The sequence below is a fragment of the Miniopterus schreibersii genome, assembly GCF_964146895.1.
Source record: "Miniopterus schreibersii genome assembly, chromosome: 4".
NCBI classification, from domain to species: Eukaryota; Metazoa; Chordata; class Mammalia; order Chiroptera; family Miniopteridae; genus Miniopterus; species Miniopterus schreibersii.
Window position 1 is genome coordinate 68,824,905 of NC_138105.1, and position 16,491 is coordinate 68,841,395.

The 16,491-nt window shown below is 50.2% G+C and overlaps 1 protein-coding gene across 1 annotated transcript; it reads left to right on the forward strand.

Moving 5' to 3' along the window:
* The first annotated feature begins 5,131 nt into the window (after positions 1-5,131).
* On the forward strand, positions 5,132-16,301 carry PIN1 (peptidylprolyl cis/trans isomerase, NIMA-interacting 1). The gene is made up of 4 exons (XM_081136149.1): positions 5,132-5,262; positions 7,152-7,364; positions 14,718-14,828; positions 15,685-16,301. Exons 1-4 carry the CDS (start codon positions 5,205-5,207, stop codon positions 15,792-15,794), a joined length of 492 nt encoding a protein of 163 aa, XP_080992275.1. The 5' UTR covers positions 5,132-5,204; the 3' UTR covers positions 15,795-16,301.
* Positions 16,302-16,491: the final 190 nt, after the last annotated feature.

Below are 16,491 nucleotides of genomic sequence, written 5' to 3' on the forward strand. Positions count from 1 at the left end.
GCCCAGAGCTCTGGAGCTTGCCATGGGTTTCTGAAGGGCAAGAGATCCTGGGATTATTGTCATCCTAATAGGCCAAGGGGCCTCTGGGTAGGGATAATAGATGGAGTAGTTAGGAATACAGGTTCTGGATTCAGACAGATTATGGGTAGAATCCCAGCTCATATCAACGGTAACCCTGGGCAAGTTACTTAACCTCCCTAAGCCTTCATATCCTTTTCCAAACTGGAACTGATAGTTCATTGTCGTGTTGTGAAGTGTAGATGAGATAAAACATGGTTAAGCATCTACAGTTCCTGGCACTTATGAAATCCTAGTGGACAGAGCAAAACATTGTGGCATAGGCTGAATTTTGACTGATCATCAGTAGTGGGATTTGAGGAAGTCAGCTTCTTTGATCTTCAGTTTCCTCCTCTAAAATGGGGTACCATGATGATACCCACATCTCAATGAGATAATGCAGTTAAAACAGCAAGATGTCTGCTACATAGTGTTACTTGCTATCTCCAGCTTTCTTCTCCGTGTGAGTAGACAGGATACCAAACACCCCATCTCTGTTCCCCTAGCCACAGATCCTGAGGTTGACCTTGGCCCTGTCCTTTTCCCAGAGCTGTATTCTGGGGCCCTTCTCAGGAGCTTCACCCAGAACCTTGCTCCATTCTTTCTCCCCTGCCCTATCCTCAGGATGTAAATACAGTCAAGTCTAGCCCACTGCTCCTCCCTTTCCCTGCAAGCTCCTCCCAGCCCCTGCCTTCCCTTAACCACCAAGGTTCTTCAGAGGTATGTGTGCCAGCTGCCTGGGATGCAGCTGGCCTGTAGTCCATTGAGAATGGTTTCTCTTTGGTTTCCATTAGTCACCTTCCTACCTGCCTCTTGGCTTCCCTCCTACCCGTAAGACATGTCTGTTTCCTATTACCTTTGCTCTTCCTACCCTGAGAGCTCAATCTTCCCCTTTGCCTGTCAAAAAATAAAAAAATAAAAATTTTTTTAACTAAACATGACAGCCTTTTTATTAACCAATGTCACCCCAATAAATGTAATACAAAAAATATATAAAAAGAAGTATAAGACCTGAGGTAAAGCAAAATAAATAAACACAGGACAGCCTTGACAGGGTGATTCCTTATCATTTCAAATCAGCATAGAAAATACATGCTAAAAGTAAAACCCCTCTTCTCACCCCATTCTCTCTGAGGTGAGGACTTTTTCAGTGCATTTGTATAAACTTCAGTTTTATTTTTAAAAGATAACTATGCTAATATCTGCTTGTAAAAAAAATCTAAATGTTTTGTTAAAAATTGTTTTATATTAACACCACCTGCCCACCAGTAGCAGTTAACATATTTGAGTGAATCCAGACATTTTTTCTGAAATACAACCTATAGTTATACAGTTGGGATAATTAATACATTCTATAATATTCATATACCATGCAGCAGTTTGCTTTTTTATGCTTTTGATATCTTTCCATGTAAATTATGTTTCATTCTTTTTCATTAGTATTTTTATTGATTAATCTTTTAAAAAAATTTTTTTTCTTTACATAAAAGGGCAGTATGGAGGGATTTTTGTGGTGGTGGATGCAGGACTCTTCATTTGTCAGAAAGGATGTAGGAAGAAATGGAATGCAGGCCATCAAATGAATCTGCTTGTATTACAAATAAATCACATAACCACACTGAAGAAGGTGGGGAAGAAAGCTGACCTAAGTTTGGGAAAGTATATGACGGGATACTGGAAAGCTGAAGACAAAAGGAAGTGTACAAAAGCACTGTACTCTAGTTGGTAAATATGTTCCTCACAGGGATATGATTTAACAATACTGAAACTTTTGTACATGCGTATCCACACACACAGTTGAACAAATGGGTAAATATATTGTAGGTAATGAGAGCCAGGTTTCTCACTGCTAGAGAAAGAAGTTAGAAATAAAGTGAGGCAGGGGTGGGTGGAAGGGTGTGGTTAGAATGAACCCTGTGGGACTGGATTAGAGTTGGTGGCATCAGTGTGGACTCATGGTTTTTACTTACTATGTATATACACATGCAGAAATGCAGATATGTGTGTATACATATATTTCCTTGCTTTTTCCACTTAGAGGGACCAGAAGCAGTGACACCCAAGTAGCAATGAGGATGCCCAGCACCCAGATCTTAGTTTCTAAATAATATTCTCCAATGAAAGGAACTAGGGATTCTTGGAGAAGTGATTGGTTCCACAGGTAGGGCAGGGAAAATACAAGCTGAGTATGGAACATCTTGTGTCAGGAAGTAGGAAGTGCCCAAATAAAAAGGATGGAAACATGTTGAAAGGGCACAATCTCACAAAGTATCTCCTCAAAAGTATTTATTCATTACAATAGTAAGTTCAGAAACTTCCTTAACCAAGTTATCAAAGTTAATACTGTAAGTTTGGTAGGCAGGCTCTAAGATGGCCCCTAATCTCCTCATCCTTGTGTATTCACACCTTTGTGTAATCCGTTCCTCTTGAGTTTAGGCTAGTCCTAGCTTCTAACAAATAGAACATAGCAAAAGTCATGGAATATCACTTCTGAGATGAGGTTGCAAAGAGACTGGCTTCTGTCTTGCTTGCCCACTTGTTCATTGGTGAAAGCCAGCTGCTATGTTGTGAGCTGCATTATGGAGATGCCCCCAGCCAGTATCCAGCAAAGAACTGCAATCCTCAGAAACATCCTGTTAGCAACTGAATCCTGCCAGCAGCCACCCTAGAGAGCTTGGAAGTAGATCCTGCCCCAGTCAAGCCTTCAGATTAGACCACAGCCGCTGCTGCTGACGCCAGTTAAACTATGCTTGGATTCCTTGCCCATAGAAGCTGTGAGAAAATAAGTGTTAATCCACTAAGATGTGGGGTAATTTGTTATTGCAGCAATAGATACCTTAATACAACCAGGAATACATTGCATACCAGGTATGGTGCACTGAGATATTGTCTCTGTGGTATCCTTCCCAAAAATGTATAACCTCAATGTAATCATGAGAAAATGCCCGACAAACCCCATCATGACAAAACAGAATGGGGGCCATTCTACTATCCAAAAGTATCAGGATTGTGCAACACAAGGAAGACCTAAAAATTGTCACATGTTGGAGGAGACTAAGGAGATGTGACAATATAGATTCAAGTCTAATCTAGTTAATAGTATTGTACCAATGTTGATTTGTTTTTCTTTTTTGTTGTTGTAAGTATTACAGATGTCCCCTTTTTTCCCCCATTGACACTCTCCATTCCGTTCCTGCCCACCATGTTGATTTCTTAATTTTGATAATTATCCTGTGGCAGAGTTTCTCAGCTTTGGCACTAGTGGCATTTGGGGCCAGATAATTCTTTGTTGTGGGGACTGCATTGGAGGATATTTAGCAGAATCCTTGGCTTCTACCCACTGCCAGTGACATCCCCAACCCCCCATTTGTGACAACCAAAAATGTTTTAAGACATTGTCAAATGTCCCCTGGGGAACAAAATCACCTCTAGTTAAGAACCTCTGTTCTGTTATTACCATCTGTAGGATACTAATACAAGGGAAGGCTGGATGAAGAGTGTATGAAACTCAAATATTCTATATTACTTTTGCAACTCTGCCCTAAATCTAAAATTATCTTTTAAAAAAATATTATGATAATATGTGCTCATAAAAAAATCAAAATGGCATATTTAAGTTGCTCATTTCTTCCTTCACCCGCATCACCAGTGGTAGTCATTAACATATTTGAATCCAGAAATTTTCTGTGATATAATCCTATAGTTTTTACACAATTATACAGACTATCTAATATTGATACTGTTCAGCAGCTTCGTCGGCTTTTTTATACTTTTTTTAATTCTTTGATATATTTCCATAAACGATGTCATTAAGTAATTTTATTTGTTGGTTTTTTTTGTTATGCTTTTTTATATACTATCATTGCTATGCTGTACTATGATTTGCTGTTTTCCACCCAGCAAATACATCCCTGCTATGTATGGGCCAGGCACTGTATTGAGTGCTTTATATAAATTAACTCCTTTAAGCTTTATATCAAAGGTATGCATGAAATATGTTTTATTTCTTACTCTCATTTTGTAAGTGGGAAAGCTGAAATGCAGAGGTTAAGTAAGTAATTTGTTCAAGGTCATAGCAAATGGTAGAGCCAGGCTTTGAACTCAAGCAATCTGGCTCTTGAGTGCTCTTACCTTCTACCGCATCCTGTCTCTACTTTCTTGTGAACATGTTTCCCTGTTTTTCACTGGGCCTCATTTCTTTTTAACGGTCACATGAGGGCCCATGCGGTAGATGAGCTGTAATTGAACTCTTCCCTGTTAGTGTCTTTGACTTCCATATCTATCTCCAGCCCTGGGTCCCCAACCACCTCCTCAGTGTCCCATGGGCGCTGCCAACTCCATTTTAAATTGACTCAAATTGAACTCATCATCCTCCCACCCTCGCCTCCTCCTATGTCCCCATCTGAGTGGCAATGCCAACACCCATTAGTCATCAGGATGGAGGCAAGAGCCAGTTTGAGAGGGAATAAGTGAAGTGAGTAGGTGCCAGAGTAAGTGGAAAGTGTTTGGGTCAGTGGCACAGGGAAAGGGTTAGCTTTGCACAAAAAAACAAAAGGGGGTGGGTTAGTCTTAGACATCTGGAGGAAAGAGGTGAGAAAACGGAGGATGGAGAAGCCAAATTTAGGCTTCTGGTTATTAGCTGCTCATCACCACGGCAACTGCGTTACTATGGCAACAGCAGAGACAGCGCCGCATCTCCCAAGCACCTCGTCGGCTGCCGTTACCTCCACACTAGCCGGACACTTCCGTATGGTGGGCTGCGGCCCTCCGGAAACGGGTTAGGAAGACAGGAATTGCTGCTGCAGTAGCCAATCCGATAGGCTATGTGGCTAAGGACGCAAAGGAGGGATCGGGACTTCTTTGAAGCTTGCCAAAGGGCGTTGAGAAGGCGGGAGCGTATTCCTGCCTCACCACTTAGGGGACGAGGAGAGGAAGGGGGCGGGGCCCAGGTAATAAAAAGTGGGGAGGATACGCCCACTCTCGCTTTTGCCCAATAGAAAGCCAGAAGTCCAGTTAAGGTGCCCAATGGGAGCCGTCGGCAGGCCCCGGTGCAAGGCACGCCCAGCCAATAGGCAGCGGCGGGGGGCGGGGGCGGGCGGAATAGTCTGTGAGGCGGAGGCGGAGCAGGCTCTGCTGCAGGAGGGAAGATGGCGGACGAGGAGAAGCTGCCTCTCGGTTGGGAGAAGCGCATGAGCCGCAGCTCAGGTGCCGCGGGGGTCCGGGCTGGGGCGGGGCCGCGTGGGTCTGCGGAAGCAAGGCTCGAGCTCGCCCCTCGGGCGCGGTGGCGCCGCCTGATTCCGGTGGTGGGGTCTTGGCTCCTCCGCGTCGTCCGGGTAACGGCTCGGCCCGCCCTTTTGAGGTTTGGAGCCGGGAAGCTGGAGAAAACAGTCTGGGACGGGCCTCGGGAGGCCCAGCGCGCTGCGGGGGGCGGTGAAGGGCTGGTGATCCCACGGCATTCCTCCGGGCGATGGCCCCTGGCCCTGTGGATCGGGCTGCACCTTTCGGCCCAATGCACCTGACGTCGCGGGGGAACGCCTCTGCACCCCGCTGGTCCCGGGGGGGTTCACCTCTGGGGGAGGACACCCGAAGCCCGTGCTTAGGGCGTGGCCCTAGGGTGTACCCCAGCCTGGGATGCACAACCTACTCCTGCTACCACGCCTGCCACCCACACCTAATGCTGAGCCTCTGTTCTTGGGTCCAGTTTAAGGCTTATCCATAATAATGTCAACAACAGGGCACTTGTATGAGCTGTAAGCATTGTGCCAATCGTTTTAAGTGACTTCTCTGAATGGCCACAACTCTGGGAAGTCGGCAGTCATTACCCCCATTTTGCAAGTGAGGAAACTGAGGCCAGAAAATTTAAGGAACTTTACCAAAGTCATTCCTTACAGGGGGTGGGGGCTGAGGCTGGGTTAGAACCCAGTCAGTTTGACTGCAGAGCCCCATGCCCTTGTCTCTGCAAACTGCAGAGAAGCAGGCACTGCGTCTTGTATTCCACTGCCTTCACTGCCCATATTAATCATAGTCGCAGTAATAATTCTGGTGAGCACTTTGCATACATCGTCATTGACTCTCCACATTAACCCCCATGTAGTTTGGTGGCCTTATCTCTCCACTGCCACTTTTCAAGGAGATAGAGTCCATTACCACAGTTTTATAGACCATCAGTGGCTCAGCTCTCACCTTGCTCCAGCCCTGGCCTGTGACTGTGACCTGTGGCATAACCTGATGCTCTGCTCAACTCTGAGTCCCCAGTTCTGCCATATCTGCTTGGCTCGCCCCTGACAGTCCTCCTCGGGGTGACATTCAGCCCTTCACAGTGCTGGGCACAAGTCCTCTATGTAACACAGGCAAACTCTGGGCCCCTCCCACTTAAAATTTTTTGTGTGCTGTGTTCACTCCATGCTCCTCAGTCCCTGGTTAATATCTGGCCCCCAGTAATGCTTGACCTTCGTTGTGTACCACAGTACATTGTAGGGGGAAAGAGCAGAGCTTTGGTATCTGACACTCCTGGGTACAGTTCCTGCCTCCTTCCATAATGTGCTTGGAGCACAGTAAACACTCAAGAAACGTTACCTAGTTTTGTTATCTATAAAATGGAGATAGTATCTCTCACACTCTTAATGTGTCCCAGGAGCTATCCTAAGTACTTTTCAGATGTGAACTCATTCAGTCCTTAAGCAACCCAACAGGCAGGTACTGTTGTCCTCTCCATTTTACAGGTGAGAAGACCGAGGCCTGGGGAAGGTAGATCATACAGTGAGTATGGGGCAGAGCCAGATTTGAATAGGTGGTCCAGCTGCTGAGTGCATGCTTTGAACCACGTCATCTCCCCTACCCTGGCTTCTCTGTTGTCACCCTGGGTTATTCAAAGTTATCAGTGACTGAAGTTATCATTTCTAATTTTCTTACTTGCTTGACTGGTGCTGATCTCTCCCCATCTAGAATGTTAGCTCCCTAAGGGCCTGTATCACGTGGTGGACACACAGTGGATTTGCTGAATCATGGCATCTCATAGGCCAGTCCCTTATTCTGGCCTCAGGGTGATGTCCTATGAGCAGTGCCAGCTGAATTCCCACCTCCTCTTCCCCCAGGCAGGGTATACTACTTCAATCACATCACTAACGCCAGCCAATGGGAACGGCCAAGCTGCAACAACAGTGGGAGCGGCAAAAATGGACAGGGGGAACCCACCAGGGTCCGCTGCTCACACCTGCTGGTCAAGCACAGCCAGTCACGGCGGCCTTCGTCTTGGAGGCAAGAGAAGATTACCCGGACCAAGGAAGAGGCCCTGGAGCTGATCAACAGTGAGCAGGGCTAGAGATGATCTGGGGGGAGGGAGGGTACCTCTCCCGAAGAGCGTCAGGACAAGCCTTGTAGAAATCACACTAGACCCTACACCCCAGCTTGCTCAGCTGTCAGGTGTGGCATTGGCTGACACCAAAGTGCCTATACATAAAATGAGCCTGGCCCACGTGACCAACTATTATTTCCTCTCCCTCCCCCCCTCCCCCTTCCACTCTCTCTGAAAAGCAATGGAAAAAATATCCTCAGGTGAGGATGAAAAAAAAATAGGCTTTGTCCTGTGGGCCATTGTTGGCAGAACCCTGATCTAGAACAGGCCAGTATGGCTGCCACTACCTACATATGGCTATGTCCATTTAAATGAGTTAAAATGAAGTAACACTAAAGATTAGTTTTTTTAGTCGCACTTCAACTAGTGGCTGGTGGCTGCCTTCTACAGCGCAGGTAGGATGTAAAAACATTTACGTCCTTGCGAGAAGTTCTATTGGACATTGCTGGTCTGGATCTCATGTGTGATTTAATCACCCACTCATCTTTTCCCACCAGAGACCCCAGACCTCTCCGTGGTTGCTCTTCCATATAACTGGTCCCTCATTCACGCCCATCCAGCCTAAGTTCCCATTGGACTCTGCCAGGTCCTGGCTGTGTGACCTTGAGCAAGTTACTTAGCATCTCTGAGCCTCAGTCTCTCACCTATAAAATTAGTGTGATAATAGGACCCACCTCATAGGGTAGATGTGAGGACTCTGACCTAATACAGTAAAGCACGAATAACAGCACCTGGCATCTAGTAAATGTTCTATAATTGCTAGCGGTGATAGTGATTGGTGTTATTAGCACAAGTCTGGCAAAGAGTACCCAGTCAGTCTTGGCTGTTGTTTAAGTATCATATCACTTGTTCCAGTGCTTGGCCTATAAGATATTACTTACACACATGCAACACCCCCTCCCCCATATGATGTCTGCACCATTAGTGGTACCTGTTAGCCTCATACCTCATAGCATTGTAGAGAGCATCTCAGTTCTTGCACAGAATCTTGAAGGCAGATTTGAAAGCTTGCCTCCTGAGCTTCGTGAGATCAGTGTCTTTCCCTGCTGTATTCCCACCACCTAACACACATGTTAGCTTGGCCCATGTTAGCACTCACAGCATTGTTTCGTGAACCAGTAGGAAGTGAGAAGGATTCTTGGCAGAGGAAATGACAGAAATAAAGGCCTGGGGCTAGACTGTAAACAGAATTCTGGAAGGCTGTGCAGGGGGCTGAAGAGGGACCAGATCCTTCAAGGGCAGGTCCCTGCCAGGTTGAGGGTCAAGAGTGAAGCAAAGAGTTGGAGTCTTTCCTGGTCATAACAGGAAACATGGCCAAGTTTGACCGGAGAGGGGCCCTGCAGTGCTGTGCTTTCAGAACTGTGTGGCTGGAGGGTGAAGGGCCAGGGAAGCCGGAAGGTCCAGGGCCCAGGCTGGCTGGGACCAGCTATGAGTGATGGAGAACGGGTAGGGAGGTTGTTGGGCTGCCCCAGGGTAAAGAAGGTAGTGGGTGGGGAAAACTCAGAGAATATCTTGAGGTGATGTCTCCTCCTCCCAGCTCACGTGGTCCCTGTTCTGAGGCTTCTGGACCACACAAGAGTGAGCAAGAGGTAACAGACATTTGGGATTGAGTGGCAAGAGGAACAACTGCTGGTAGAGGGGACTTGGGAAGAGGTATGTCTGGGGAGGGACTCACTAAATCTGAGGGGGCCCGAGGAAGAGACATTGGGGAGGCAACTGAGAGAGCGCTTGGGTTCAGCAGAGCAGCCAGGCCAGAGACAGAAGCTCTTAGAACAGTCCTGACAAGATAGGAGGCTAAGACAGGTGAGCACAGTAAGATCTCATTGTGGTTTGGAAGGAAAACTGTCAGGCTGTGAGGGCTGCCTGGAAGTGGCAGGTAAGGATGCCTCCCCCACTTCTAGGATGGGATGTATATCTGGTGGGACTGACGCTGGTGGGGGCCTGAGAGTGCTGAAGTCAGCTTTGGTCTTGGGGAGGGTAACCTGGGGGGGGGAGGGGTTGTGTTTCCACTAAGCAGCTGGACCCTGGAGACACCTTAAGTGGATGCAGACTATGGTTTACAGGTAGGGCATGCCCGCCTGTGCTGGAGGACCTGGTGGAAGCTCTGGGAGGAATTGTAGCTAGAGATGATGTGAAGTGAACTTGGAGATGGGTGGGAGGGGTGGAGCAGATTCTAGAGAGATTTAGGAGGCAGAATCCAGAGGAATGGGTGATGGATTAGATGGCCGGGGGTGGGGTAAAGTCGGAACCAGTGTGGCCCAACCTGGAGTCACACAGAGGTCGATCCTGGTGCCAGCTGTGTGGCCTTAAGCAAGTGTCTTCATTTTCAAAGCCTCTGTTTCCTTTTCTGTAAAATGGGGACAAGGTGGGCATGAAGATCCAGAGAGTACTCAGTAGACCAATGGAATGGGCTCAGTGTCTGGTGCTTACTGTCTAGGTGGTGGAGCCTTGACGTCAGTCATTTAGGAGTGTGTGGTGGGGGCCAAGGTCAAGACAAGGTCTTTACTCGCAGGCAGCCCCTGCTACTTCCCCAAGGCAGATGGAAAGAGCTCTGGGCCCATGGGAAGAGCTCTGGGCAGGGACGTGGGAGGCTGGTGGGCTCAGCGGGCAGACCCTCTGATGACCTTGGGCAGTGATTTCCCTCTTTTGGCCTCAGTGTCCTAAGACACTGAGATGGGGTTGGAGCAGGCTTCCTTCAGGTAGTTCGGAGGGAGAAGCAAGATGCGGGCTGTGGTGCCATGTCAGCGAGCTTGGAGTGTTTGGGCCTCCTTTTTCTCCCATGAAAGTGAGTGTTCCCCCTGTCATGGGCTTGTTCCAGGTGATCAGGAGGTGAGGATTTGGGCAGCACACTCTGTAGCTGGCAGCCTGGTCTGGAGTCTCATCAGTATCCATTTAGAGCCAGTGCTCCCCATCGCCCCAAGGGGACAGTAGCAGCTACCTGCAGTGAGAACCAGCGCATCCAAGTTTTCTGCTGATGCTCCTTTTCTTAGTGTCGGCTCCTCTGCAGCTGCTGGGCTGTGGCCAGGGGCGGTCAGAGATCCAAGAACTGGCTGCCTGTAATTGCTAGTGTCCTTGTATGAGGAGGCCAGGCCATGGAGAAGCCCTCCGCACCTGCTCTCCATCCCTCTGCCCTGCATGCCCAGGGCCTGAGGGTCCCAGAGAGGCCTGGTGTGAACAGAAGTCCCCCCAAACATACACATGCCAAGGAGCGAAGGCCAATGAGTGCTTTTGGTCAAATCTTTCCACCCTAGGTTGGTGACTTCTAGCCTGCTGGCTTCAGGCTAGGTCTCTGGTTTCTCTGGGCCATTTCTGCTGGATCTTGGGACTTCTGGAATGACAGAACTAAGCCTATCACATTTCTCCCATCCAAGTTTCTTCCCTTGTTTGTCTCCAAACCTTTTTAGGGTCAGAGACCACCCCATTTGTTCACTCACTTTCCCTTAGGTAATTTTGCTGTCATCACACTGCCTTTCCTTGGTGCGTGCCCATTTGGAAAGAGAGAGATGGAGCTCTCTGGTGTCTCTTCTAAGGACACTACTTATTGGATCAAGGCCCCACCCTCATGACCTCATTTAACCTTAATTACTTCTGTAAAACCCATCTCCAAATACATTTAGAGATCAGGGCTTCAATACATGAATTGGAGGCACACAGTTCAGTCCGTATTATGGGGACTGACAGCACTGTCAAGGGCTTGCTCTGGGCCACGCCCTGCTCCAGCAGTAACTTCTTTACTCCTCACAATAACCCTCCAAGGTGGGAGCTGCTAATTAGCCCATTTTACAGATCAGGAAAGTGAGGCTCCAAGAGGGAAAGTCACCCACCAGGGTCAGAGCTCAGGAGCAGTAAATCTGGGATCTGAACACAGCAGTTAAGGTTCAGAGTCTACCCTCCCCAGCCTTGGGGCTATGTTGTGATCTGCCAGCAGAGGCAGATGCTGGTCTGTTGTGCATCCTGTTTCAGGAGTTCCTGAACTCCCCAAAGCAGGTGGAAGGTGCCTGCTCCAGACTGGGAGCTCCTTGAGAGGCCGCCATGGTCTGACTAGCTCTCAGTGTCCCAGCCGGAGCTCCGTTGGATGAGGGTTGGATGGGCGCTGGATGAGTGCTGTCATGGTGACTGGTGTTGACACAGGTGAGGCCAGGACATTGCTGGGAAAGGCCAGGGGGGAGCCGGACTGGTTTGTACTTCTTTTCTGCTCCTCTTTAGCATTTGGACCTGAGGTTCACAGAAAAAGTATGAGATTCCTGCATTTCTGCCTACAGAGCTCAGTGGTGGATCCCTCTCCCTCCTTCTCTGTGGCCTGTTTCTGTCTCATTTATTTATGAGTTCCTTCAACATTAGTGAACATCTGTTCTGTATACAGTGCCAGGTGCTGGGGACACAGCAGTGAGCAAGGCTGACCCAGCCCCTGTCCTCCCAGTATGAGGCAGGCCACAGATGCACAAACAGGACAGTGTTAAATGCAAGGCCTAGGGGAGGCACCTCACAGAGCAGGGTCTTATGGAAGGCTCCCAGGTGAGACCAGGAGACAGCAGGCAAGCTTAAGGTGGGAAGAGACGCCTAAGCAAGAGTAGCATTATGGACACCATCGAGGTGGCAGGTAGCTGGGGCTGAGGGAGCAGAGAAGCAGGGCAGGACTGGGAGGGACATCAGGGAGGTAAAAGACTGAGCTGAGGGGACACAGGGGCCTGAAGGTTCCCTTGCATCTTGGCTTGTGGCCAGGACCAGACCCTTCCCTAAAGGTCAGCCTCTAGAAAGGCACAGTTGTGCCTCTTTTTTTCCCCTTTTTTAAAAATATGTTTTTATTGATTTTAGAGAGAGAGGAAGGGAAAGGGGGAGAGAGAGATAGAAACATTGATGAGACAGAAACATCAACATTGATCAGCTGCCTCCTGTATGCCCCTCCCCTACTGGGGATCAAGCCTACAACCTGGGCATGTGCCAGGACGGGGAATTGAACCGGTGACCTCTTGGTGCATGGGTCGACACTCAACCACTGAGCCACAGTGACCAGACCAGTTATGCCATATGAATGGGTTGGTGCACTGAGTGCTCAGGATTCCTGGGCTGGCAAATTGAGGTCCAGACAGAAGAGAGAGGAGGAGGAACCTTGGTGCTGCAAGGGTGAGGGCAAGGAGATAACTGGAAGTACAGGGAGAGGAGAAGGAGGGATATCCTAGTGACATCACCTATGGATGCACCTGGCACAGAGGCACCATCCATCATCCCCAGGGGGGTGTTCTGACCACACCAGGGCATTGTGGGCAGAAGCCACCATTCCTGGCAGGCCATAGCAAGTGGAGCTTGTCACATCGATGAGTCTTGCTAAGCAAATAGCACATCATGGTGGTGGCCAGACCAGACGGAGGTATCCCAGTGAGGAAGATCAGGGAGAAGTAGGGACAGCCTCATCACAGGACATGCAACCTACACAAAAGGGAGAATGGTGACAGCAAGTGACATTTCTCAAGTTCTCACTCTGCCAGCACTGTGTAGGGTATCACTGGTCTACTGGCAAATGACTTAACAATTCAGACTCAGGCAATTCAGACTCAAAGACAAGAGTGACATGGACATAGAGAAGGCAAGGGTGACCAGGATGGCCCTGAGAGCATCCAGCAGATGAGATAACGACACTGCAGTTGCTGCTGTGATGTATGGTGAGACAGGTGATAAGAATATAGTCATACTTATGCCAATTTAACTGCGGCCCATGGCAGATAGGTTACAGTGACCTTGAGGTCAAACAGGAATCTGAGGCTGATGGACCTGGTGAAGTTTGCAGCAGCCCAGCATCAGGCAGATGGCCCTGACTGGGTGTCTGGGTTTCAGGGTAGCAGATAGATTATTCAGTAGTGTCCCTGTGGTGCTCAGACAGGTACCAGGCAGGTGTGTCACAGCCTTGTTTAGGTCAGACAGGAGCGGGGGTCGAAGCATCACAGTGGTGCGCAGGAAACTCCCTGGCAGGTGTGACAGGGTAACCCATCTGATATGGGCTGGTGCCCCATTGCTAAGGTAGGTGGGTATGTGGTCCTGGGCACCCCGAGGGGCCTCAGGGAGAATGCCCTTAGGAGAGTGGATGTCAGGATGGCCATGGTGGCCAGGCTGAGTGGAGGTCTGGGGCCAGATCTCCTGGGAGCCCACCTTGTGGCTGAGCCTGTGGGTACAGGGAGGAAACTGGCAGGGACATCCATTCATGTGCAGGACAGCTGGTTGGAGCAGGACACGCATTTCAGGGAGGGAAGGACAGGTTCTGGCTCCAAGAGCTCCTGGCTGGACTCAAAAGAGCAACTGGTGGCTCCCTAGCTATACACACAGGGTCCTCTGTGCTGATTCCCAAAGCCAGTCACACTGATGCTTGTTGCTGCCCTGTGGCGCCCTCTGCTGAGATCCCTTTTTCTCAGTCATCCTTTCCTTCATTCTGTCAGCCCCAGCCTCCCTCTCCACCCAGAGGAAATTGGAACCTATTGGGGATAGTTTGGGCTGCACAGAGAATCTGGTGCTCTGCCAACACACCCTGTTGGGGCAGCTGGGAGGATAGCCATGTTGGCTGCCTCTGAGGCCATAGTCCGTGGGAGTGACACATGTCCTTTCCTGAGGTCTCTTCATGACACCCCAGTGAGCTGCCCGGGCCTTCCCCCAATTTTTAACAGATAGGACACCTAAGGTTCACAGTTGAGGACTCGGCCAGCTCCCATGACAGAGCTGGGCTCACTCCCTGGCCTCCTGCCTTTCTCCTAGAGAAGCTTCTAGAAAACTTTCCCACCACTATCCTGGTGACTCCTTAGGGGGCCCTAGTTTCCAGCATCCCTCTTTGTCTCTCCTGTTTCCTGCTATCCTCCCCAATGGGGCCTGAGGGTAGATTTTCTCACAGTATGTGCAGGAGGTGGGAAGAGATAATGCTAAGTTTATGTTATATTTGTGTGGAGTGGGGGAGAGTGATAGAGGGAGCAGGAGTTTAGGAATGGGGTGTTAGACCAACATGACTGTTGGGGTTACTGCAGAGTAACAGTGCATGTGCGTGTGGAAGGCACCACTTCGTGGACTCCTATGACTCCAGGTGTGACTGTGTGCATGTGTGTGCAGGGAGAAGGCATTTGTGGATGTGTGTTAGCATGTAGGGGTGGCGAGTATTTACATGTGCTTGCGTGTGTGTGTGTGTGTGTGTGTGTATATACGCAAGTAGAGCAGAGGTGACACAGCTCCATTCCAGGTGATATGCCACCCTCCCTTTGGAGTTCTCTGCCCTGTCTCATCCTGCCCCTGACATGGTCTCCTGTGTGCCTTATGTTATGTGTTTCCACAGGCTACATCCAGAAGATCAAATCAGGAGAGGAGGACTTTGAATCTCTGGCTTCACAGTTCAGTGACTGCAGCTCGGCCAAGGCCAGGGGAGACCTGGGTGCCTTCAGCAGAGGTGCGCGGATAACGGGCACCACCAAGCCCTGGGGGACCTCTGGCCCACCAGCCTTAGAGGATGGGCGGGAAGGCCCCTGCCGCACAGGCCTTCAGAGTCCACCAGGTGGCAGCACAGTCCCTCAGGCTTCAGAGGCTGCCTTGCTGGTGGAGGAGGGCAGGGGTGACTGCAGAGCCTTCTTGGGTTGGGGAGTCATTCTGTATTTCTTTGCACATTTTTCCCCATCACAGGCCCACCAGGCTACAGTTTGCCTCTCCTCCCGTTGGGAGGTATAAGGCAGGGGCCCCTGAGAGCCCCAGGGTAGTCTCCCATAATCCTCTGCTCTACCCTTACTGGTGGAGTGAGGGGAGGATGGGTTGGATCAGCAGCCCCGAGTTTAGGGCTGTCTGGCTAGGGCAGTGGGAAGAGAAGACCAGAGGAGACCAGGTCACCACCACCTCCTCCTCTTTCCCTCCTTCCCCTCCATCCCCAAGATGCCCAGGATGGGGTGAGAGGTATGGGGTAACCAACAAGGAGCTGCCACTCACCCCAGGAGGCAGATGGGGCAGACAGGACAGATGTGGCAGGGGCCGGGAACTAGGCTCAGGGAGAATTCATCACTGAAATGCATCTCTAAGCACGCAGCAGCAACAGTAACTCTGCCTGACATCCCTCATGCTGTCCTCAGGCTTCCTGGGGCCTCTTTAATGGCCTTCCCACCTCCAGCTGGGCTGCTCAGCACTGTGACAGGGCCATAAACCGAGTGACAGATGAGTTGCGAGGCTGGGTACAGGCTGGAGCCCCATCTGGCCAACCTGCCTGGTCCAAGCTTCTGCCAGGTCTTGACCCCCACACATTATCCTTTACGTTTCCCCAGGTCAAATGCAAAAGCCATTTGAAGATGCCTCCTTTGCCCTTCGGACAGGGGAGATGAGTGGGCCCGTGTTCACGGATTCCGGCATCCACATCATCCTGCGCACGGAGTGAGGGGGCAGGTGGCCCAGGCCTGGCCTGTGGGGTGGGGCAGGGTGGGGTGGGCGGGGTGGCTGGGCCTGCAGACCCTGCTTACTGCCCCAAGCCGAGCATGGGCACCTCTCCCTGCTGATGTCACACAGTATTTATTGTTCCCAAAATGGCTAGAAGAAGGGCTCTGCACCATTAGGGGCTCCTTGTCTGCCCCAGGTAGGGGCTGTCCCCGCCAGATTCCCTCTTCTTTTGGAATTGACATGGAAGGGCAGTGGTTTAAGGAGGCTCCCAGAGCCCCCAGACCCAGGGGATGGGGGTGACCTGTCCCAAAGGGAAAGCCTAGTTAGCTGAGCTGTCCTGTGTCCAGGATGGGGGTAGGAGGGCCTTATGTTGTTTCTGGTTATGCCATGTTCCTCTGTTAAATTGCAAAAAGCAAATGCTCTGTGTGGGGCCCAGGCTGCTGCTGCCTTGGAGCCCTCTGAGCGGCAGTGCAGCACCCTCCGCACCTCCATTAAACCTGGAACCACTGCTCTGCTGTCCTGTGTCTCATTTCCTCTCTGCCGAGGTGAGGGGGCCACTGTCGGGAGAGCAGTCCTCTCCTGCCTCCCCTGGTGTCCCATTGTCCAGGCTGCCTTTCCTCCCTGAGAAGCCTCCCTATTCTGGGCCTGAAGACATCCAGGAGTTCATCCCAGCACTAGACTTCAGGGCACTGGTCAGT

Bases quoted from the DNA above. Each gene is read 5' to 3' on its own strand.
- PIN1 (XM_081136149.1), top strand. From the start codon at position 5,205: ATGGCGGACGAGGAGAAGCTGCCTCTCGGTTGGGAGAAGCGCATGAGC. The intron at 5,263-7,151 runs GTGCCGCGGGGG...CTCTTCCCCCAG, and splicing joins GCGCATGAGCCGCAGCTCAG to GCAGGGTATACTACTTCAAT. The intron at 14,829-15,684 runs GTGCGCGGATAA...ACGTTTCCCCAG, and splicing joins CCTGGGTGCCTTCAGCAGAG to GTCAAATGCAAAAGCCATTT.